The sequence below is a fragment of the Bufo gargarizans genome, chromosome 6, assembly GCF_014858855.1.
Source record: "Bufo gargarizans isolate SCDJY-AF-19 chromosome 6, ASM1485885v1, whole genome shotgun sequence".
Lineage (NCBI taxonomy): Eukaryota > Metazoa > Chordata > Amphibia > Anura > Bufonidae > Bufo > Bufo gargarizans.
This window is the reverse complement of record NC_058085.1, coordinates 362020632-362045593: the sequence shown is the minus strand read 5'-3', so window position 1 is coordinate 362045593 and position 24962 is coordinate 362020632. Positions and strand designations below refer to the sequence as shown.

General features: G+C 46.1%; 1 protein-coding gene across 2 annotated transcripts in view; it reads left to right on the top strand.

Moving 5' to 3' along the window:
• Positions 1 to 1367: 1367 nt before the first annotated feature.
• LOC122941030 (PILR alpha associated neural protein) overlaps positions 1368 to 24962 on the top strand; it is a 30542-nt gene continuing 6947 nt past the window's right edge. The window contains exons 1-4 of one of the 2 annotated variants that reach the window (XM_044298011.1): positions 1368 to 1497; positions 2320 to 2371; positions 15601 to 15902; positions 15978 to 16059. In XM_044298011.1, coding sequence (XP_044153946.1) covers positions 2364 to 2371; positions 15601 to 15902; positions 15978 to 16059 — 392 coding nt within the window. In that variant the 5' untranslated portion in view covers positions 1368 to 1497; positions 2320 to 2363. Of the gene's footprint in view, positions 1498 to 2319; positions 2372 to 15333; positions 15903 to 15977; positions 16060 to 24962 lie in introns of both variants that reach the window. The other variant, XM_044298010.1, reaches the window with a different exon arrangement.

Below are 24962 nucleotides of genomic sequence, written 5' to 3'. Positions count from 1 at the left end.
AATCAACAAAAATCTTCTGCTGCAAGTGCCCACATAGGGGGTTCAGATAAATGTCAACCTAGACGATGAACGGATGCCCGCAGAGGACATTAGCAGAGATCCTATGGGAGCTGGAGGTGAAAGTCAACAACGATGATGTCAACCCAGATGATGATGATGACGATGATGAAGAAACGGCAAAGGTAAAGGGATTCTGACATTCATGGGTCCAGAGTTTTGCTTATATAGAGCGGGTGGCAGAATGCCCCACAAGTGATGGAGGGTGGAGGGTATCTACAGGCTGAACTTCATGGACCTAACAATGTAAAGATGATGAACATGCAATACTCAACCACAGGGACTGAAGAAGAGACATCTGTGCAGAACAAGAGACAGTCAGGACCACAGACAGACTGATTATGCAATATCCCAGAGACATCTTGAGATCATGTCAAACAGGTGATGGAGACAGACTGCTGCTTGGAGAAATGCAGCCAAGGAGAGAGAGAGCAAGGTGAAGGGGTATCAGACAGACGGACAGACACCTTGGGAACAGACAGCCATTTGCATCTAGAATTATTACACCCAATCCACAGAGACAGGACATTTGTGCAATGATTTGTAGCTCTGAGAGGCTGAACACCATCAGCGATCACAGGGGGAGGAGGTGTGAGACAGACAGACCTGCAAAACGAGAGACAGACCAGACAGCGATGTGCAGAGAGAGGTGGACATTTGGGTGGAAAGGAGACAGCTGGTACCAGCGATGCGCTCTCCTCTGTCTCCATGGTAACCTCTCGGCATCTTGCAAGGAGACAGCAAACGAGAGAAAGGAGGGGTGGGGTGGGGTGGGGGGGTGCATGAAAGATGTAAAGAGACTCCAAAAGTACGATATAGAAAAAGAGAGCCATAGAGTGAGTGACGGAGCGAGCAGCCTCAGCAGGTCACCTCAAAAGAGACATACTGAGTCATTCATACAAAACGAGAGAGTAGGGCAGATGCTTCCTCTCGTCAGTACACAATGTCCCCATCAGCGCCTGCAATAACTTGTACCATTAACGCAGCTCTGCAGAGCATCTCGCCGTTAACCCGTTCTCCGCAGACCGGCTTACTATCCCTCTATTAACCTCTTGCCTCCCAAGGGCCTACGAAACCTTCTCTCGTTTTAGCCCGTCAAGTCGAGGAACTCTACCCTGATCTTGCCATGCAGCGCGTCGCTCCAGTTGCTCCCCCCCCCCCACCACCACCACCAATCCCAAGACGCTGCAGAATGTTGCATCTTGCATGCAACAGTGGACAAGGAAGGGTAAAGAGCAAGAGAAGAGAAAGGTGGAGACAGTCTGCGAGGGAGGGAGAGAGATAATATGAGTGGATGGAAGGGAGAGAGGGGGAGAGCGTGAAAGTGCGAGAGGGAGGGAGAGCGAGCGCAGTAATCCTGCCAGACAGAGCGAGAAAAAGAGAAAGCAGAGGTAGACTGAGCAGCGTCACCCCAAAACCAGCCTGCACCCCACAACTGAGGTCAGAGCGCCAGCTGTGTGTGTATACCTGTGTCCTATGTGATGTGTGCTAGGAGGGGCAGCTTCACTGTGCAGCTCTGGGCATGTCCACCTGTTGTGCATCCATGTAGCGGTGCACCAACTGGGTGTGTAGCTGCAGCACTTGGGGTGTGTGTGACACTGCATGCCTTGTGGGTGTGTCAGGGACTTGGTGGGTGTACAGCACTGTGTGCGGTAGTGCAAGGAGTACCACCAGTTGCTTTGTGTACACGGATACATTGTTGCCATCACTTTGTGTGATACAAAGTATCGCTGCCAAGAATCTTTACTCACCCTCAAGAAGTAGAACTGGGAAAAGCAGCCTGGGGGCTTCAGGGTGCTTGTAGGACTACAAGTGCCAGCTGTGCTAATACAATGGCAGCAGAGTAAACCTAGAACCTCTCTGTTACTTTGAGATTGGACTTCTATTCCAGAACGTCGTCAATGTACCGCCATCTGCCTGCACTGATTGACCTTCCTTTAGACAGAGTCCTAGCTGGAGTTTCCAAAGATTCATTTCACTGCACCAGTCATGTATCTAAATACCCCCAGCCATGGCGGAGAGGCTCGTTGGCGCCCCCCATAGGCACCGAGCACAAATCCCCCTCTTTACATAACAGCTTATCACGACGGCTGCTGTTCCCAGAGTTTTTCCACGTGCAGTTATCAGGGTACATACATGTTGATGATCCTATTGGGAGGGTTCGGGAAGAAGAAGGGGTGGACTGGGGTGGTCATTTGTGTAACCGGGGAAGTGTGGGCTATTCTCCAGATGTCTCCATCTAACCGATTCTTCAACCCACAGGCGACGATCATCTCGTCCTGGGGTTAACTCTGTGCGGTCCGACTATGAAGTGGTATGTAAGATCCTCTCCTGGGGAAATTTAGGAGTAGTTAGTGTTGGGGTGGCATAGTAAGATCAGGGTTGTAGTGATGACAGAATACAGAGAGTGCTGTAGACTTATTGGGTTTATATATGTGCGTTTAGATATATAGGGCAATATATGTATGTATAGGATTAGAGAAAATATAGGATGCATAGGTGAGTTTATAGGAGAAGGATACATGGGTACATTAGGGTGTGTTTATATAAAGGCATACATAGGATATATAGGGTAAATTGGAAATTTATGGATTTAGGGATGTAGGAGAGGTATACAAGGGTATATCAGGGTGTGATTATATAAAGGTATCCATAGAATATATAGGACATATTGGATGCATACTTGAATATATTATATGTTTATTTAAAGGCATATATAGGGTTAATTGGAAAAGTATTGATTTAGGTATGTAGGAGAGGTATACAAGGGTATATAAAGAAGTGTTTATATAAAAGCAGACAGAATATATAGTTTTTTGGGGGAAATGTATAGATTTACGTACCTAGGAGAGGTATACAAGGGTAAATAAGGAAGTTTTTATATAAAGGCAGACATGGAATATATAGGGTTAATTGGAAATGTATAGATTTACGTACCTAGGAGAGATATACAAGGGTAAATAAGGAAGTGTTTATATAAAGGCAGACATGGAATATATAGGGTTAATTGGAAATGTATAGATTTACGTACCTAGGAGAGGTATACAAGGGTATATAAGGAAGTGTTTATATAAAGGCAGACATGGAATATATAGGGTTAATTGGAAATGTATAGATTTACGTACCTAGGAGAGGTATACAAGGGTATATAAGGAAGTGTTTATATAAAGGCAGACATGGAATATATAGGGTTAATTGGAAATGTATAGATTTACGTACCTAGGAGAGATATACCTGGGTACATAAGGACGTGTTTATATAAAGGCAGACATGGAATATATAGGGTTAATTGGAAATGTATAGATTTGCGTACCTAGGAGATGTATACAAGGGTATATAAGGAAGTGTTTATATAAAGGCAGACATGGAATATATAGGGTTAATTGGAAATGTATAGATTTGCGTACCTAGGAGAGGTATACAAGGGTACGTAAGGATGTGGTCACATGACTAGAGAGGCATAGGTAGGGTAGAAGTTACAATATTTGAGACATTTTAGAATATTCACTCTATAATAATTTTGGGGAAGCAATGGCAGATGCTCCTCTGAGCGAGCGTCCAGAGGTTTCCGAAAAGCGACCACAGAGCGCAGTGATAGATGTAGACAGGTCGGAGAAGGACCCAAAGAGTGAGAGAAAGGAATGATGTACAGAAAAGGTTATGGAGGAAGACGATGCGGAATGCACTAAAGAGAAGCAAATATTGATTCTGCGATGTTTGAGGTAGAACGCTTCATGTAGAGCTGCGCGGCTGGAACGCGCTGTGTGCGCGCGGTGACACAATGTGCTATACAGCCAGGACGTGAGGTGCTAGAATGCCTCGTCTGTGGGAAAGCAAAAGTAGAGTGCGCAGGAGCCATTAGAATGCTTAATGCGAAGAAACAATGTTGCAATGTGAGGAAGGTAAGGAGACACAATGCTACAATGTCTAGACTGAGGGGAAGTGCTCCAGGAGCAGGCACAGGTGGAAGGCTTCATGAAGGCGCTGGATGGAAGGAGGCCACATCAGGGATCAACTTGATGGACCTGGGTCTTTTCCTAAGCCATGTAACTGGGAACGTGAGAATAATAGCAAAGAAGGGTTAGGTGGAGCAATGGCAGCCACTCCAGTGCAGGGCATAGACTGTGCACAATGCTTGAGGTAGAAAGCGCCACACATGTCCACAGGTTGTGTGTGGTATTGCAGCCGCTTTAATGGAGTTGTAGTACCAAGTCATAGACAGGTGTGGCGCTGTTACTTTTTTTCTAACCCTGTACAACCCTTTTAAGGTGAATGCCAATCTTTGATCACCATTTTATTTGATCTTTTTTTTAATCTAAATTTGTGCGGATGAAATATTTTTTTTTATAGGGTTTAGAGTAGACCTTTTCAGATACAGAACTCCAAATCCTCTGCATCCCTTAAAGGGGTGGCCCACCAAAAATATCATACATTTTTCAAACCAGCGCCTGGATCTGAATACTTTCATAATTGTATGTAGTTAAAAATGTAGCATAGCCACTGAGTTATTCAATACAATGTATCTGTACAGCGCCACCTGCTGTTTGCTATTTACCGTATCTCTCTGTTCACCTTGCTGAGGTGGTCGCACATGCTAAGTTCCATCTTTCAACTGCCACCCGCTGAATCTACTGTTAGAAGCTGTGGCATTTAGAGCGAGAGCTGCAGCAGAAAGGACACACCTTCCTGAGCTGTGACAGGAAGAGAGCTGCAGCAGACAGGAGACACCTCCTGAGCTATGGCAGAGAGAGCTGCAGCAGAAAGGACATGCCCTCTGAGCTGTGATAGGGAGAGGCCTGCAGCAGACACCTCCTGAGCTATGGCAGAGAGAGCTGCAACAGAAAGGAGATGCCCTCTGAGCTGTGACAGTAAGAGAGGTGCAGCAGAAAGGACCCCCCTAAGCTGTGATAGGGAGAGAGCTTTAGCAGAAAAGACACCCCCCTGAGCTGTGACGGGGAGAGAGGAACAGCAGAAAGGACACGCCCCCTGAGCTGTGATAGGAAGAGAGCTGCAGCAGACACCTCCTGAGCTATGGCAGAGAGAGCTGCAGCATAAAGGACATTTCCCCTGAGCTGTGATAGGGAGAGGCCTGCAGCAGACAGGAGACACCTCCTAAGCTATGGCAGCGAGAGCTGCAACAGAAAGGACATGCCCTCTGAGCTGTGACAGTGAGAGAGGTGCAGCAGAAAGGACCCCCCTAAGCTGTGATAGGGAAAGAGGTTTAGCAGAAAAGACACCCCTCTGAGCTGTGACGGGGAGAGAGGAACAGCAGAAAGGACACTCCCCTGAGCTGTAATAGGGAGAGAGCTGGGGATATGCACCCAGAGCTGTGATAGATCTGCATCAGAAAGGACACGCCCCTTGAGCTGTGCTAGGAAGAGAGCTGCAGTGAATAGGACAAGCCCCTGAGTTGTGATAGGGAGAGAGCTGCAACAGAAAGGAGACACCTCCTGAGCTATGGCAGGGAGAGCTGCAGCAGAAAGGAGACACCTCCTGAGCTATGGCAGAGAGAGCTGCAGCAGAAAGGACATGCCCTCTGAGCTGTAACAGTGAGAGAGGTGCAGCAGAAAGGACCCCCCCCCCCCAAGCTGTGATAGGGAGAGAGCTTTAGCAGAAAAGACACCCCCCGAGCTGTGACAGGGAGAGGGGAACAGCAGAAAGGACACATCCCCTGAGCTGTGATAGGGAAAGAGCTGCAGAAGAAAAGATATGCATCCAGAGCTGTGATAGGGAGAGATCTGCAGCAGATAGGACATTCCCCAGAACTGGGAGAGAGCTGAAGTAGAAAGGAGGAATCCCATGCTGTGATACGGAGAAAGCTGCAGCAGAGATGACACACCCTCCGAACTGTGATAGGGAGACCGCGGCAGCAGAAAGGACACACCCATTTAGCTGTGACAGGGAAAATGCTGCAGCAGAAAAGACATCCCCCTGAAAAGTGACAGGGAGAGTAGTACAGCAGAACGGACGCACCCCTTAAGCTGTCATAGGGAGAGAGCTGCAGTAGAAAGGACACGCTCCCTAACTGTGATAATAATAGATCTGCATACGCTCAGCTCTTAAGATGCAGGTTGGAGGCAGTCTGAAGGAAGGCAGTGGTGTTGGAGCTCTGTTTCAGAAGGGGACTGTAACCCCTATACAGATTAGACTATTGTGTAGGATATGACAGGAATTACACTTAGAACATTCTTTGTGTATGGAAGGAAATGTACAATGTCCAAGTCAATGAGTGGCAATTTATGGCATTGGAAACAAAAGCTGGCAGGTCAGTTGTGAGGACAGGCAGGGTTAGAGTGCTGAGACACCGAAATTGTGTGCAGAGTGTGAGAAGAGATCTTAGAAGGTGCAGAAGAGAAGGGCAGACAGCATGCGAGGAGTTAATATGAGATTGCTCATATTGTGAGGGCAATGCTTTAATAGTTGCAGTACAGAGCAGTAATGGTAGAGTGCTCACACAGCCTGGACACGAGGAAGCAGAGGTAGAATGCTCTCTATGGAGAATTCATAGCTGCGGGAGACTGGCAGCAGTGGTAAAGTGCCCGGTGTGAGGGCAATCACTACCAGCAGAAAACTGAGTGTCATCAGAGTGCTCACATAGTAGAGAAGCAATGGTGGAGTGCTCCGTCTGTAGAGAAGCAATGGTAGAGTGCTCACATAGTAGAGAAGCAATGGTAGAGTGCTCCGTCTGTAGAGAAGCAATGGTAGAGTGCTCCGTCTGTAGAGAAGCAATGGTAGAGTGCTCCGTCTGTAGAGAAGCAATGGTAGAGTGCTCCGTCTGTAGAGAAGCAATGGTAGAGTGCTCCGTCTGTAGAGAAGCAATGGTAGAGTGCTCCGTCTGTAGAGAAGCAATGGTAGAGTGCTCCGTCTGTAGAGAAGCAATGGTAGAGTGCTCCGTCTGTAGAGAAGCAATGGTAGAGTGCTCCGTCTGTAGAGAAGCAATGGTAGAGTGCTCACATAGTAGAGAAGCAATGGTAGAGTGCTCACATAGTAGAGAAGCAATGGTAGAGTGCTCACATAGTAGAGAAGCAATGGTAGAGTGCTCACATAGTAGAGAAGCAATGGTAGAGTGCTCCGTCTGTAGAGAAGCAATGGTAGAGTGCTCCGTCTGTAGAGAAGCAATGGTAGAGTGCTCTGTCTGTAGAGAAGCAATGGTAAAGTGCTCACATAGTAGAGAAGCAATGGTAGAGTGCTCCGTCTGTAGAGATTGCTACAAATCACAAATATGCAATTGCTCAGGAAGTAGAAGTAATGGAAAGTGAAGTGCAGGAGTGCGTGCACCGGCTGCTTCCTGCTATTTTGGAAAGTATTCTGTCAGCAGGAGCGGTGGTAGAATGTGCACAGCGTTGGAAGCAAGCAAAATGTCAGTTTTATGGAGGCTATCCAATGTATCAGGAAGCATGGCAGAATGTCACTTTGTAGGAAGCAGCGCTGCAGAGAGAATGTACAGACCGTCTTATACTCTAGAGCTGCATTCACAGTTCTGCTAGACTGAAATCTCCCAGTATTCCCTGCTTGTTCAGTGTCTATGCAGAGTTAGGGTAGTGTTCACTGTACAGTCATCTGATATAGGAGAAACTAACTCCCCTGCTGTATCACACAAGCTCAACCAAATGCGTCTGTCAGCAAGCTTGCTGACTGTTTCCAATAGAAACATGCAGAATTGTGAATGCAGCACTGAAGCATAACAGAAGCTGTAACTCAGGATCAGTACAAGAAATACAATGCATTACAAAGTGGCTCAACTCCTTATGTACTTCATATCTGTACGTAAACTGCTAATCTGTGTTCAAAGACAAACAGATCCCTTAACCACTTCAGCCCCGCTAGGTGAAACCCCCTTCATGACCAGAGCACTTTTTACACTTCGGCACTGCACTACTTTCACCGTTTATTGCTCGGTCATGCAACTTACCATACAAATGAATTTTACCTCCTTTTCTTCTCACTAATATAGCTTTCATTTGGTGGTATTTCATTGCTGCTGGCATTTTTACTTTTTTTGTTATTAATCAAAATGTAACGATTTTTTTGCAAAAAAATGACATTTTTCACTTTCAGCTGTAAAATTTTGCAAAAAAAACGACATCCATATATAAATTTTTCGCCAAATTTATTGTTCTACATGTCTTTGATAAAAAAAAAATGTTTGGGCAAAAAAAAAAATGGTTTGGGTAAAAGTTATAGCATTTACAAACTATGGTACAAAAATGTGAATTTCCGCTTTTTGAAACAGCTCTGACTTTCTGAGCACCTGTCATGATTCCTGAGGTTCTACAATGCCCAAACAGTAGAAAACCCCCACAAATGACCCCATTTCGGAAAGTAGACACCCTAAGGTATTCGCTGATGGGCATAGTGAGTTCATAGAACTTTTTATTTTTTGTCACAAGTTAGCGGAAAATGATGATGATTTTTATTTATTTATTTTTTCTTACAAAGTCTCATATTCCACTAACTTGCGACAAAAAATAAAAAATTCTAGGAACTCGCCATGCCCCTCACGGAATACCTTGGGGTGTCTTCTTTCCAAAATGGGGTCACTTGTGGCGTAGTTATACTGCCCTGGCAATTTAGGGGCCCAAATGTGTGAGAAGTACTTTGCAATCAAAATCTGTAAAAAATGGCCTGCAAAATCTGAAAGGTGCACTTTGGAATATGTGCCCCTTTGCCCACCTTGGCAGCAAAAAAGTGTGACACATCTGGTATCGCCGTACTCAGGAGAAGTTGGGGAATGTGTTTTGGGGTGTCATTTTACATATACCCATGCTGGATGAGAAAAATATCTTGGCAAAAGACAACTTTGTATAAAAAAATGGGAAAAGTTGTCTTTTGCCAAGATATTTCTCTCATCCAGCATGGTTATATGTAAAATGGCACCCCAAAACACATTCCCCAACTTCTCCTGAGTACGGCGATACCAGATGTGTCACACTTTTTTGCTGCCAAGGTGGGCAAAGGGGCACATATTCCAAAGTGCACCTTTCAGATTTTGCAGGCCATTTTTTACAGATTTTGATTGCAAAGTACTTCTCACACATTTGGGCCCCTAAATTGCCAGGGCAGTATAACTACGCCACAAGTGACCCCATTTTGGAAAGAAGACACCCCAAGGTATTCCGTGAGGGGCACGGCGAGTTCCTAGAATTTTTTATTTTTTGTCACAAGTTAGCGGAAAATGATGATTTTTTTTTTTTTCTCTTTTTTCCTTACAAAGTCTCATATTCCACTAACTTGCGACAAAAAATAAAAAATTCTAAAAACTTGCCATGCCCCTCACGGAATACCTTGGGGTGTCTTCTTTCCAAAATGGGGTCACTTGTGGCGTAGTTATACTGCCCTGGCAATTTAGGGGCCCAAATGTGTGAGAAGTACTTTGCAATCAAAATCTGTAAAAAATGGCCGGCGAAATCCAAAAGGTGCACTTTGGAATATGTGCCCCTTTGCCCACCTTGGCATCAAAAAAGTGTCACACATCTGGTATCGCCGTACTCAGGAGAAGTTGGGGAATGTGTTTTGGGGTGTCATTTTACATATACCCATGCTGGGTGAGAGAAATATCTTGGCAAAAGACAACTTTTCCCATTTTTTTATACAAAGTTGGCATTTGACCAAGATATTTCTCTCACCCAGCATGGGTATATGTAAAATGACACCCCAAAACACATTCCCCAACTTCTCCTGAGTACGGCGATACCAGATGTGTGACACTTTTTTGCAGCCTAGGTGGGCAAAGGGGCACATATTCCAAAGTGCACCTTTCGGATTTTGCAGGGCATTTTTTTACACATTTTGATTGCAAAGTTCTTCTCACACATTTGGGCCCCTAAATTGCCAGGGCAGTATAACTACCCCACAAGTGACCCCATTTTGGAAAGAAGACACCCCAAGGTATTCCGTGAGGGGCACGGCGAGTTCCTAGAATTTTTTATTTTTTGTCGCAAGTTAGTGGAATATGAGACTTTGTAAGGAAAAAAGAAAAGAAAAGAAAAATCATCATTTTCCGCTAACTTGTGACAAAAAATAAAAAATTCTAGGAACTCGCCGTGCCCCTCACGGAATACCTTGGGGTGTCTTCTTTCCAAAATGGGGTCACTTGTGGCGTAGTTATACTGCCCTGGCAATTTAGGGGCCCAAATGTGTAAGAAGTACCTTGCAATCAAAATGTGTAAAAAATGGCCTGCGAAATCCTAAAGGTGCTCTTTGGAATATGTGCCCCTTTGCCCACCTTGGCTGCAAAAAAGTGTCACACATCTGGTATCGCCGTACTCAGGAGAAGTTGGGGAATGTGTTTTGGGGTGTCATTTTACATATACCCATGCTGGATGAGAGAAATATCTTGGCAAAAGACAACTTTTCCCATTTTTTTATACAAAGTTGGCATTTGACCAAGATATTTCTCTCACCCAGCATGGGTATATGTAAAATGACACCCCAAAACACATTCCCCAACTTCTCCTGAGTACGGCGATACCACATGTGTGACACTTTTTTGCAGCCTAGATGCGCAAAGGGGCCCAAATTCCTTCTAGGAGGGCATTTTTAGACATTTGGATCCCAGACTTCTTCTCACACTTTCGGGCCCCTAAAAAGCCAGGGCAGTATAAATACCCCACATGTGACCCCACTTTGGAAAGAAGACACCCCAAGGTATTCAATGAGGGGCATGGCGAGTTCCTAGAATTTATTTTTTTTTTGCATAAGTTAGCGGATATTGATTTTTTTTTGTTTTTTTCTCACAAAGTCTCACTTTCCGCTAACTTTGGACAAAAATTTCAATCTTTCATGGACTCAATATGCCCCTCACGGAATACCTTGGGGTGTCTTCTTTCCGAAATGGGGTCACATGTGGGGTATTTATACTGCCCTGGCTTTTTAGGGGCCCTAAAGCGTGAGAAGAAGTCTGGAATATAAATGTCTAAAAATGTTTACGCATTTGGATTCCGTGAGGGGTATGGCGAGTTCATGGGAGATTTTATTTTTTGACACAAGTTAGTGGAATATGAGACTTAGTAAGAAAAAACAAAAACAAAAACAAACAAATTTCCGCTAACTTGTGCCAAAAAAAATGTCTGAATGGAGCCTTACCATTGATCAATGACCAGTGATCAATGACAGGGGGGTGATCACCCATATAGACTCCCTGATCACCCCCTGTCATTGATCACCCCCCCTGTAAGGCTCCATTCAGACATCCGCATGATTTTTTACGGATCCATGGATACATGTATCGGATCCACAGAACGCATGCGGACGTCTGAATGGAGCCTTACAGGGGGGTTATCAATGACAGGGGGTGATCAGGGTAATCAGGGTGATCACCCCCCTGTCACTGATCACCCCCCCTGTAAGGCTCCATTCAGACATCCGCATGATTTTTTACGGATCCATGGATACATGTTTTGGATCCACAGAACGCATGCGGACGTCTGAATGGAGCCTTACAGGGGGGTTATCAATGACAGGGGGTGATCAGGGTAATCAGGGTGATCACCCCCCTGTCACTGATCACCCCTCCTGTAAGGCTCCATTCAGACGTCCGCATGTGTTTTGCGGATCCGATCCATGTATCCATGGATCCGTAAAAATCATGCGGACGTCTGAATGGAGCCTTACAGGGGAGTGATCAATGACAGGGGGGTGATCAATGACAGGGGGTGATCAGGGAGTGTATATGGGTGATCACCCGCCTGTCATTGATCACCCCCCTGTAAGGCTCCATTCAGACGTCCGTATGCTTTTTGCGAATCCGATCCATGTATCCGTGGATCCGTAAAAATCATACGGATGTCTGAACGGAGCCTGACAGGGGGGTGATCAATGACAGGGCGGTGATCAATGACAGGGGGGTGATCAGGGAGTTTATATGGGGTGATCATGGGTGATCAGGGGTTTATAAGGGGTTAATAAGTGACGGGGGGGGGGGTGTAGTGTAGTGTGGTGTTTGGTGCGACTGTACTGACCTACCTGAGTCCTCTGGTGGTCGATCCTAACAAAAGGGACCACCAGAGGACCAGGTAGGAGGTATATTAGACGCTGTTATGAAAACAGCGTCTAATATACCTGTTAGGGGTTAAAAAATTCGGATCTCCAGCCTGCCAGCGAGCGATCGCCGCTGGCATGCTGGAGATCCACTCGCTTACCTTCCGTTCCTGTGAGCGCGCGCGCCTGTGTGCGCGCGTTCACAGGAAATCTCGCATCTCGCGAGATGACGCGCCGATGCGTGACTGTGCGCCAGCCTGCCACCTCCGGAACGCACATGTGCGTTAGGCGGTCCGGAGGTGGTTAAAGGGGTTCTCCGCTTTAGACAATCCCTTTTTGTTAGAAGGCTCACATGAAAATGAACTGATTGCAGAGTCATCTACTGCTGGGACCTCCAGCGATCAGCTGTAATAGCTGGGATAACACAGTAGAAAGTGATCAGATTCCACACAGCGCCACCACAGGACAAATGAGGTATTACACGTTGACCACTGAACTACAGTTGCAAGAAAAAGTATGTGAACCCTTTGGAATGATATGGATTTCTACACAAATTGGTCATAAAATGTGATCTGATCTTCATCTAAGTCACAACAATAGACAATCACAGTCTGCTTAAACTAATAACACACAAAGAATTAAATGTTACCATGTTTTTATTGAACACACCATGTAAACATTCACAGTGTAGGTGGAAAAAGTATGTGACCCCTTGGATTTAATAACTGGTTGAACCTCCTTTGGCAGCAATAACTTCAACCAAACGTTTCCTGTAGTTGCAGATCAGACGTGCACAACGGTCAGGAGTAATTCTTGGCCATTCCTCTTTACAGAACTGTTTCAGTTCAGCGATATTCTTGGGATGTCTGGTGTGAATCGCTTTCTTGAGGTCATGTCACAGCATCTCAATCGGGTTGAGGTCAGGACTCTGACTGGGCCACTCCAGAAGGCGCATTTTCTTCTGTTTAAGCCATTCTGTTGTTGATTTACTTCTATGCTTTGGGTCGTTGTCCTGTTGCAACACCCATCTTCTGTTGAGCTTCAGCTGGTGGACAGATGGCCTTAAGTTCTCCTGCAAAATGTCTTGATAAACTTGGGAATTCATTTTTCCTTTGATGATAGCAATCCACCCAGGCCCTGACGCAGCAAAGCAGCCCCAAACCATGATGCCCCCACCACCATACTTCACAGTTGGGATGAGGTTTTGAGGTTGGTGTGCTGTGCCTCTTTTTCTCCACACATAGTGTTGTGTGTTTCTTCCAAACAACTCAACTTTGATTTCATCTGTCCACAGAATATTTTGCCAGTACTGCTGTGGAACATCCAGGTGCTCTTGTGCAAACTGTAAATGTGCAGCAATGGTTTTTTTGGACAGCAGTGGCTTCCTCTGTGGTGTCCTCCCATGAAATCCATTCTTGTTTAGTGTTTTACGTGTTGTAGATTCACTAACAGGGATGTTAGCATATGCCAGAGACTTTTGTACGTCTTTAGCTGACACTCTAGGATTCTTCTTCACCTCGTTGAGCAGTCTGCGCTGTGCTCTTGCAGTCATCTTTACAGGACGGCCACTCCTAGGGAGAGTAGCAGCAGTGCTGAACTGTCTCCATTTATAGACAATTTGTCTTACCGTGGACTGATGAACAGCAAGGCTTTTGGAGATACTTTTATAACCCTTTCCAGCTTTATGCAAGTCAATAATTCTTAATCGTAGGTCTTCTGAGAGCTCTTTTGTGCGAGGCATCATTCACATCAGGCAATGCTTCTAGTGAAAAGCAAACCCAGAACTGGTGTGTATTTTTTATAGGGCAGCTGTAACCAACACCTCCAATCTCATCTCATTGATTGGACTCCAGTTGGCTGACACCTCACTCCAATTAGCTCTTGGAGATGTCATTAGTCTAGGGATTCACATACCTTTTCCACCTGCACTGTGAATGTTTACATGGTGTGTTCAATAAAAACATGGTAACATTTAATTCTTTGTGTGTTATTAGTTAAGCAGACTGGGATTGTCTATTGTTGTGACTTAGATGAAGATCAGATCACATTTTATGACCAATTTGTGCAGAAATCCATATCAGTCCAAAGGGTTCACATACATTTTCTTGCAACTGTAAATGGGTCATCCATGTTATGCACTGAGGTGCTGGGGCCTCCGAGGTGGCAGAGACTTATTGGAGCCGCTCTGGTAATAGATGAGAATCCAGGGTGAGTGGAAATTCTTATTTCTTGGGCAGACTAGAGAATTAGGGAGCAATACACGGACAGAGAGTGAGTGGGAAGGAAAGCAGGAATGTTCACTTCATGTTCTAGAATCCCCGGAATATGTGTCAGCGATGCTAGTGTCCTCGGTACAGAGGAAACGTAATTATTATAGTCACATCTTTATAGGTTCCAGCCCTTTCTGCAAAGCCACAGCAGTAAGGAGAGGGGGAGGGGAGTTAACGTGAGACTAGAGGGGGCGTATGAGGGATGTTGGTGGAGAAATGGCGGTATTGTACGCCAGGCCACCACAGACGTTATGATTGTCTTGATCTGACCATACATTGCTACCTATTCAAGTATATAGACATCTTCTACCATGTTCCAATGCATCTAAAATAAAAAATCTGTAACTTTGCAAAAACGTTTGATAAAAAAATCGACTGTACTGAATATACAGCTCCTATGCGTCTCCAAGGTAACAGACTACAAATAAGCCATGTGTGTAGTCTGATCCTGCAGCAATGCCTCCTCTACAACCGCAGAAGAGGCAGATGAGTGCAGTATCAGACCATATACAGGGGTAGTGTCCGTAGGTTGCGTCGGGTATTGCACATTTTCACTTGAATAGGACTGAGCTGCAATACCAACAACAGCCCATGGATACGAGTGGCGCTAAGCAACCATGCTGGGTAGCATAAACCTCACATGGTTCCATAATACAGCTGATCCCTGTTTGGTGCCACCATCAATTGGCCAGACCGAAAAGTTACAAAACGTGTCCCTGGAGGACCTGATATGTCCATGCATTAAACAGACAACCTACTGATTTGGATGGACATTGTGTAATGCTTCACATCTCCTGTGGAGGCGCTGCAGAGGAACCGAACACTTGCCCCATGTTTTCTCAGAGATTAGAGCTGATCCTGCAGGGTCCTAGCACTGGCACTTTCTGTTGTGAGCTCATTTTTGTGGCGCCATAGTAAAAGACAGGTGAACCCTTTAAGGAGCAAGCAGAGAAGTATAGGGTGAGAAGAAGCTAGGCAGGAAGGGTTGGTGTATAAGCCAGTCTACTAACCTTCTCCTCTGTCTCAGGTCTGGCTGTCCTTCCACCTTCTTCATTTATTTCTCTGTACTCCTGTCAAGCACGTGTTCTTCAGTCCCCAATCTCCTACAACCTACAAGGTTTCCCCACCATGGGACAATAAGATCTTCCTCTAGTCCAACCGCCCTTACGCATCTACACTCTTCCCATCATCCCGCACCACAACCCTCAGGCTCTACTCACCATCTCGACCTTTATGCTTCTCCTATGATCAGATCACGAGACTTTCCACCAAAAATCACATACTTCGCCCACAGGAACCCTAAGCACTTTCATCAGCGCTCTGTGCCCACCAGAGGCAAGCGTCAGTCCTCGGCATCTAGCTTGCTCCTTCCCGTAGCCATTGAAGGAGCAGTTCCCCCATCTCAGTACCCATGGGCCATCTTGTGGGACCCCACTGTCTCAGATGAAGAAGAGGCTCAAAGTTCTTCTTACACTCCTCGACCTTTTTACCATCCCGAGTGGGGCCTTTTGGAAAACAATGAACCGGCACGGGGATTAGATTTGCGAGGGGTTCCGACCACGCTGAGACCCCATGGATTTCCTCCAAAAGATGAAGGTGAAGGGATAACTGGGAAGGGGTTAGAGGACAAGATGTTCTTTGCACCTACTTTACTTCTGTCTTTTTCTACAGGAACGGACCCCCAACTGTATGTGACAATCGTAATCTCAGTGGTCATTGTGTTTGTGGCCACTGGAATAATCATCAAGTTCTGGTAAGTACTCATTATGAACATGGAATCACATCTTGTTCTCCAACCACATTGAATGCTACATTTGTAATTCCGCTGATTTCCTGTTATCCCGGCTGCAAAGCTTTACATCTATATGATGCCCCCTGCAAGCGCAACCACAATGAAATGCATGATCTGCTGCAGAGCACTGTAGGTACCTGGAAGAAAACCAAGTTATAGCGGCATGGCCCATAATGCTATATAATAGAAGATGTATAACTTATACCAGCATGGTCCATATATAATTATATACAGGAGATGCCCAGGTTATACCAGCATGGCCCATAATGCTATATAATAGAAGATGTATAACTTATACCAGCATGGTCCATATATAATTATATACAGGAGATGCCCAGGTTATACCAGCATGGTCCACATCACTATATACAAGAAGATGTATAACTTATACCGGCTGTACATATATAATTATATACAGGAGATGCCCAGGTTATACCAGCATGGTCCATATCACTATATACAAGAAGATGTATAACTTATACCAGCTGTACAGATATAATTATATACAGGAGATACCTAGGTTATACCAGCATGGTCCATATCACTATATACAAGAAGATGTATAACTTATACCGGCTGTACATATATAATTATATACAGGAGATACCCAGGTTATACCAGCATGGTCCACATCACTATATACAAGAAGATGTATAACTTATACCAGCTGTACATATATAATTATATACAGGAGATGCCCAGGTTATACCAGCATGGTCCATATCACTATATACAAGAAGATGTATAACTTATACCAGCTGTACATATATAATTATATACAGGAGATACCCAGGTTATACCAGCATGGTCCATATCACTATATACAAGAAGATGTATAACTTATACCAGCTGTACATATATAATTATATACAGGAGATGCCCAGGTTATACCAGCATGGTCCATATCACTATATAAAAATAAGCTTAGGTTATACCAGCTGTAAACAAATAATTATATTCATGGAGCCAGGGCTGTATTTACAAGGCACTTACGGGCACGTGCCTAAGGAGTCAGGAAGGAGGGTGCAGCACTTTATGTTGATTCTCTCTCCTTAGTGCTGCTCCTCAGTCTCCTTATCACTGACTTTTGATGGTTGTAGCTACAGTATTGCAGACCCTCTCACTTGAGTGAATAAATCTTGAGGCTGGGGCTATTCAAGTGGCCATTTTTTAACAGCCAGTGAATAGCAGTTATCGGACCAGTCAACGGCCAGGCGGACCACACTGAAATCAATGGGGCTGTTTAAAAGGCTGCGCGTAGACAGGGGTGCACCCATCTAACAGCTGTTCAAAATGGATACACTAGTGAAAAATGGCACTCACTCCCCACAGGATGCAGAAGGACCTATCGCTCCCAGTGTGGTGATGTCATCATGCCGGGAGCGTCAAGTCCTTAAGCCTTCAGTTAGGAGAGAGTGTTCCCCGCTCCTGCAAGTGCTCGAGGTATTATTATGGGACACTATATGGGACTGCTGGGGGCCACTATGGGGGGGGCATTATTAATGCTAGGGGCCACTATGGGGGGGCATTATTAATGCTAGGGGCCACTATGGGGGGGCATTATGTGTACTGCAGGGGTAGGGATTTAAATAAAACAGCCAATGAAATGAAAATCACACAGACAGTTTTCATAGTTATTTTCCAACCATTTTCGCATCCATTTTCTGGATGTCTGTCCGTTTTGCATCAGTTTTTAACAACTGTGAAAAACGGCCAGACATCCGAAAATGGATGCAAAAACCGTTGAAAAATAACCATGAAAAACTGTCTGTGTGTCCTTTTTTCATGTGAATGTACTCTTAGAATGAAAAGCAGTTTATTGCACAACCCCTTAAACCACACAGTCAAAATTGCATTAAAAAAGGTGCTTAAAGGGGTTGTCCAGGTTCAGAGCTGAACCTGGACAGCCCTCCATTTTCACCCCGGCAGCCCCCCTCACATGAGCATCGGAGCAGTTCATGCTCCGATGCTCTCCTTTGCCCTGCGCTAAATCGCGCAGGGCAAAGGCATTTTTCTGAGTTCCGGTGACATACCGGGCTCTCTATGGGGCTGACAGGCAGCCCGGTGACGTCACCGGCACTGATGGGCGGGATTTGGCTCTGCCCTAGCCAGTAAAACGGCTAGGGCAGAGCTAAAGCCCGCCCCTCAGAGCCGGTGACGTCACCGAACACACTGCTGGGCGGAAGTTACCGCCCGGCAGTGTGTTATTGAAAACACAAGAGCCTGTGCCCTGCGCGATCTAGCGCAGGGCACGGGAGCGCATCGGAGCATGAGATGCTCCGATGCCAGGCTCAGGAGGGCTGCCGGGGTGAAAATAAGGGTATGTCCGGGTTCAGCTCTGAACCCGGACAACCCCTTTAAAGGGGGCATCTGTCAGCAGTTTTGTACCTATGACACCGGCTGACCTGTTACATGTGCGCTTGGCAGCTGAAGACATCTGTGTTGGTCCCATGTTCATATGTGTCAACATTGCTGAGAAAAATTATGTTTTAATTTATGCAAATGAGCCTCTAGGAGCAACAGGGGCGTTACCATTACACCTAGAGGCTCAGCTCTCTCTGCAACTGCCGATCCCTCTGCACTTTGATTGACAGGTCCAGGTGTGGTCACGTTTACACTGCCTGGCCCTGTCAATTAAAGTGCAGAGGACGCGGCAGTTGCAAAGAAAGCAGATCCTCTAGGTGTAATGGTAACACCCCAGTTGCTCCTAGAGGCTCATTTGCATAAATTAAAACAGCAATGCGGTCACATACGAACGAACATGGGACCAACACAGACGCCTTCAGCTGCCAAGTGCACATGGAACAGGTCAGACAGTGTCATAGGTACAAAACTGCTGACAGATGCCCTTTTAAAACCGCGCTCAGTGTTACCGGGTTTGCTGTGGTTTTGTGATGTGATTATTTGTTATGCATTGTAACATAAAGGAGTTTCACTTATATAAACTGCAATGACCACATCACAGAACTGCAGCCATCATGGTAAAGCCAAGGGCGTTTTCAAGAGCGACTTTTACCGCATGGTGACAATCATACGGTATACCCTCCGGTCAATAAGCAGATACAGCTGAAGGAATAGGGGGGTGAGCGCTAGATGTGCCTGGGGCAGCACAAACCCTAAACGCAGCCCTGCATGACGCCCGGGTTTGTCAGGTTAGAGATTTTGTGAGACCGATTACACCAGGCACGTCTGCTACTGGCCAAAAACCCTTTGTCCTATACTAAATCCAGTGCGGATTACAAATCCCAAGTCAGAATTGTTGTAACACGTCACGAAATTCTGCTATGCATAAGTAATAAGTACGCCTAAATGAATGAGGCACTTGGAAAGCATTGAATAATTTAGAACAGAACGAGTTTTACTCCAACAATTACCTGATCGGCATCAAAGCATGAAAATGGAATGGAATAACAACATTTCAAAAAGTCTCGTTTTTCAGCTTAGGCTACTTTCACACTTGCGTTCAGAGCGGATCCGTATGGTGTCTGCACAGACGGATCCGCTCCTATAATGCAGACGATGGGATCCGTTCAGAACTGATCTGTCTGCATTATATTTCTGAAAAAATTCTAAGTGTGAAAGTTGCTCAGACGGATCCGTCCAGACTTTGCATTGAAAGTCAATGGAGGACGGATCCGTTTGAAATTGAGCCATATTGTGTCAACTTCAAACGGATCCGTCCCCATTGACTTACATTGTAAGTCTGGACGGATCCGTTTGGCTCCGTACGGCCAGGCGGACACCCGAATGCTGCAAGCTGCGTTCAGGTGTCCGCCTGCTGAGCGGAGCGGAGGACAAACGGTGCCAGACTGATGCATTCTGAGCGGATCCGCATCCACTCAGAATGCATTAGGGCTGGACGGATGCGTTCGGGGCCGCTTGTGAGAGCCTTCAAACGGAGCTCACAAGCGGAGCCCCGAACGCAAGTGTGAAAGTAGCCTTAAAAGTCTTACTCGAGCGCGGCCCAGTAGTATTTTCCCCCATCATGTTGGGATTCCAGCGGCCTTGATACCTGTTCTCCCTTGTAGAAATATCTCTATGGAACCGCTCTCCGTGTTCGTCACATACGTGTCCCAAATTGGGTGGGAAAAAGTCAAGATGGGAATGTAAGAAATGCACTTTCAATGACATTCGGCAGCCAAGTTGTTCATGTGCTGTAACCATGTTGTCTACTAAGGCTAGGTCTACACAATGACATTTGTCGCGCTACATTTTGTTGCACTAATGTCGCGCGACAATTTTTATAATGGCAGTCTATGGTGTCGCACTGCAACATGCAACATGCTGCGACTGCGAGGCAACAGTCGCAGAAAATCCATTCGAGATGGATTTTTCAGCGACTGTTGCATCGCAGTCGCAGCATGTTGCATGTTGTAGTGCGACACTATAGACTGCCATTATAAAAATTGTCGCGCGACAAATGTCGTCGTGTAGACGTAGCCTAATTCAGCAGAGTTTGCAGCTCGTCTGTTCCCAAGGAAGTTCTGCTCAAATACATCGCAAGCTGCAAGACGCACTCGCTTCGTCAGATTCTTGCGCTGATCATAAGTAGTGTATTTGCCACATATGTAGCAGAAATTGTCTGGATCGTTAACACATTTGCGTTTATCCATCTTAACTTTCAATACTGATAGCGCTATAGCAGATCACTTTATCCAAATCTGTCCAGCTCGCCTTATATACTTACTGCGGACATCAGCCTGAGTGCGTCCGGACATGTCCATCGGAATATCTCCAATATAATGCATTAATATTATAACTGAAATCTAGACGCGTCAGTAGCAAAATCATTGTTGCGCGGAGTATTAAACATTTTATTCTATAATTGACGGTAACATTTATAACTCGGTGTTTGCCAGGCTGCCCATGTCGTGGCGTAATATGAGACGTGTAAAACGCATGCACTTACTTGAAATAAATGACTGCAAGCCATTATAAGGCTCTAATTGTAGCAGCGCTGAGTGCTCCCCTGCTGTGTCCTTCGGCGTGACTTCCTCGTCACAGCAGAGCAGAGGAACTTTGCTTCTCCCACAGAACAAATTACATTATAAATATATTCAGCTCCGATGTCACCTTGAGTATTTAGATCATAAAAATACTTTATGTTAGAAAGAGACTTGTAATAAACGTCACTTAAATCCTTAACCCCATGTGGGATAAGCGGTGCTATGGGCGCCGCTGCTCAAGCCTCTATGTGTCGGGGAGGCCTGCATATAACTCTGCATGGACTGGCAGATGGGAGTCCTGCAAGGCTAGGGGAGGGGGGGTCCTGGCGGAAGTGGAAGTCACCCCGCCACCCCAGCTTTATTAATTGCTAGATAAACAGCACTGTGCCTCGTGTACAGGATGCAATAGCGCCCCCTCCTGTATTCATGATACGGTTGTATAGCAAACCAGGAACTTAGATCACAGCCTCTGAGGTGGGGCCCACTTGGGGTCTGTGCAGGCCCACTGTATGGTCTGGTGCATAGCCCTTCCTGTTGGTCGTCCCTCTGGCTGGGTAGTGTCCGGGGAGCGGAAGAGGACAGAGAGGGGCTGACAGGGGGAGCTAATGAGGGGATTGAATTTAGCCGAGCAGATGATCGTTATGATTCGAAGGCAAGCGATGGAAGCTGGACGAGAATCGTGGCATGTAAATGTTTCGACTGAGCGATTGTGAAACCGTTGATACAAACAAGTACAATCATCGCTTGTCATTAATGAAATGCGTTATGTAAATGTGCATCGTGTATATTCTTGATGACAGACGGCCCTGTGCAGGCGCATGGACGATTATACGATCGAAAATAAACTCAATTTTACACGATAAACCTTTCATTTAAATGCTAGTCGTCTGCTGGAACGTTCGGTCGGTGATCGCTTCAACCATTATCTGCTCGTCTAAATCCACCTTATCTGTCAGCGTGCGATGTGGTATACAATACGCCAGCTGCTGAGGCCAAATGGAGCAGAATATTTAACTAAGCTTAAACACGAAAGGGTTAAAAAGCACAAAATAAATGCAATTCAATAAAAATGGATGCAAAGGTGTCTATCACACAGACTGCTCTTAAAGGGGTATTCCCATAACAGACAATGGGGACGAATCGCTAGGATATGCCCCCATTGTCTAATAGGTGCGGGTCCCACCTCTGGGAGATGCATCTGCGTCGAGAACGGAGCGGGGAGAGCGGTGGCTGGAGGTCCCCGGGTTTCTCGTGGTCCGGCCACCGCCAAGCGCTATACTCATACAATTAAATGGGAGCGCACCGCACTTGTGCGGCCACCGCTCCCATTAATTTCTTTGTGAGCGGCTATTTTCAGCGACTCCATAGAAATGAATGGAGGGCGGCTGCGCATGCGCAGTGCGCCCTCCACCACCTTTCCCCACTCCATTCTCGGAGTAGGTGTGGGTCCCAGAGGTGGGACCCCCACCTATCAGACAATAGGGGAATATCCGAGCGATATGCCCCCATTGTCCGTGATGGGAAAACCCCTTTAATGCCCCTGTCTCATAGACTTATCCCAGTGTAGCCCTCTCTCAAAAAGACTGCTCCCCATACCTTCCCTCTATTTCAAAAAGACTCCCCAAGCCTCATTCTAACTGCTCATCGTGTTTCCTCCCCACACAAACCGCTCCTCATGCCCCCTTCTTTCACATAGTCTGCAGCAGCTGAGGTGTGTATTATGAGGTTCTGCAGCAGGTGAGGTGTGTATTATGAGGTTCTGCAGCAGCTGAGGTGTGTATTATGAGGTTCTGCAGCAGCTGAGATGTGTGTTATGAGGTTCTTCAGCAGCTGAGGTGTGTATTATGAGGTTCTGCAGCAGCTGAGGTGTGTATTATGAGGTTCTGCAGCAGCTGAGATGTGTATTATGAGGTTCTGCAGAAGCTGAGATGTGTGTTATGAGGTTCTTCAGCAGCTGAGGTGTGTATTATGAGGTTCTGCAGCAGCTGAGATGTGTGTTATGAGGTTCTGCAGCAACTGAGGTGTGTATTATGAGGTTCTGCAGCAGTTGAGGTGTGTATTATGAGGTTCTGCAGCAGCTGAGGTGTGTATTATGAGGTTCTGCAGCAGCTGAGGTGTGTATTATGAGGTTCTGCAGCAGCTGAGGTGTGTATTATGAGGTTCTGCAGTAGGTGAGGTGTGTATTATGAGGTTCTGCAGCAGCTGAGGTGTGTATTATGAGGTTCTGCAGCAGCTGAGGTGTGTATTATGAGGTTCTGCAGCAGCTGAGGTGTGTATTAGGAGGTTCTGCAGCAGCTGAGGTGTGTATTATGAGGTTCTGCAGCAGCGGAGGTGTGTATTAGGAGGTTCTGCAGCAGCTGAGGTCGTATTATGAGGTTCTGCAGCATCTGAGGTGTGTGTTATGAGGTTCTGCAGCAGCTGAGGTGTGTATCATGAGGTTCTGCAGTAGGTGAGGTGTGTGTTATGATGTTCTGCAGCAGCTGAGGTGAGTATTATCAGGTTCTGCAGCAGCTGAGGTGTGTATTATGAGGTTCTGCAGCAGCGGAGGTGTGTATTAGGAGGTTCTGCAGCAGCTGAGGTTGTATTATGAGGTTCTGCAGCATCTGAGGTGTGTGTTATGAGGTTCTGCAGCATCTGAGGTGTGTATTATGAGGTTCTGCAGTAGGTGAGGTGTGTGTTATGATGTTCTGCAGCAGCTGAGGTGTGTATTATCAGGTTCTTCAGCAGCTGAGGTGTGTATTATCAGGTTCTGCAGCAGCTGAGGTGTGTATTATAAGGTTCTGCAGCAGCTGAGGTGTGTATTATGAGGTTCTGCAGCAGCTGAAATGTGTATTATCATGTTCTGCAGCAGCTGAAATGTGTATTATCATGTTCTGCAGCAGCTGAGCTGTGTATTATAAGGTTCTGCAGCAGCTGAGGTGTGTATTATCAGGTTCTGCAGCAGCTGAGGTGTGTATTATAAGGTTCTGCAGCAGCTGAGGTGTGTATTATGAGGTTCTGCAGCAGCTGAAATGTGTATTATCATGTTCTGCAGCAGCTGAAATGTGTATTATCAGGTTCTGCAGCAGCTGAGCTGTGTATTATAATGTTCTGCAGCAGCTGAGGTGTGTATTATCAGGTTCTGCAGCAGCTGAGGTGTGTTATGATGTTCTGCAGCAGCTGAGGTGTGTATTATGATGTTCTGCAGCTTCTTCTGTAACACACTGCAGCTGCTGAAGAACCACTTTATAGACAGTGGACTCAGCACATGCCATCAATCAGTGGCTGACATAGAAGAGGGAAGTGATCAGTCACTGGCTGCTCCTGCAGGAAGAGATAAGCAGTGCCTATGTAGTGCCGCTCCTCTCTGTGTAATTGTGTAGTGTTCATACATTTCCCAGACATTTTACGTGTTATACATGTTATATGTGTTATACTGTATGTGGTACATGTCCTGTCTGAACGCAGCCGCACACCAGGGGCCGATCTATATACAAGGAGCCGTCTCCTTCCAGACTTTTTAGCGAGGATTATCTGCTCATCCCGGCTCGATATTTTCAGCGGCTCGTCAGATTGCCACTTACATGCATGGCTTCCGATGCCAGGGCTCTCCGAGGACACAAATCCTCCCGCATGCTGCTCAATTCAATCTAATCGCCCTAAAGTTTTCATCACTGTATCTGCTCATTACACACCTTCTAGTCACCACAATGGCCTCGCACTGGACCTAGGAAAGCTGGGTGTCCAACAAGATGGCCGCCATTAACGCTCGCACTGGGACTGTCACCCTGCCATACCCATTGGGGCTGATAACCCAGCTTTCTTATGTCCAGATATTGCACGGTCCGCCTGGTTACGCAGCGATTACGTGAGGCGGGAATCTCTCTGGTAGGTTTTCCTGGGAAAGCTGAGTGGCCCTCCTATAGATGCCGTACTGGC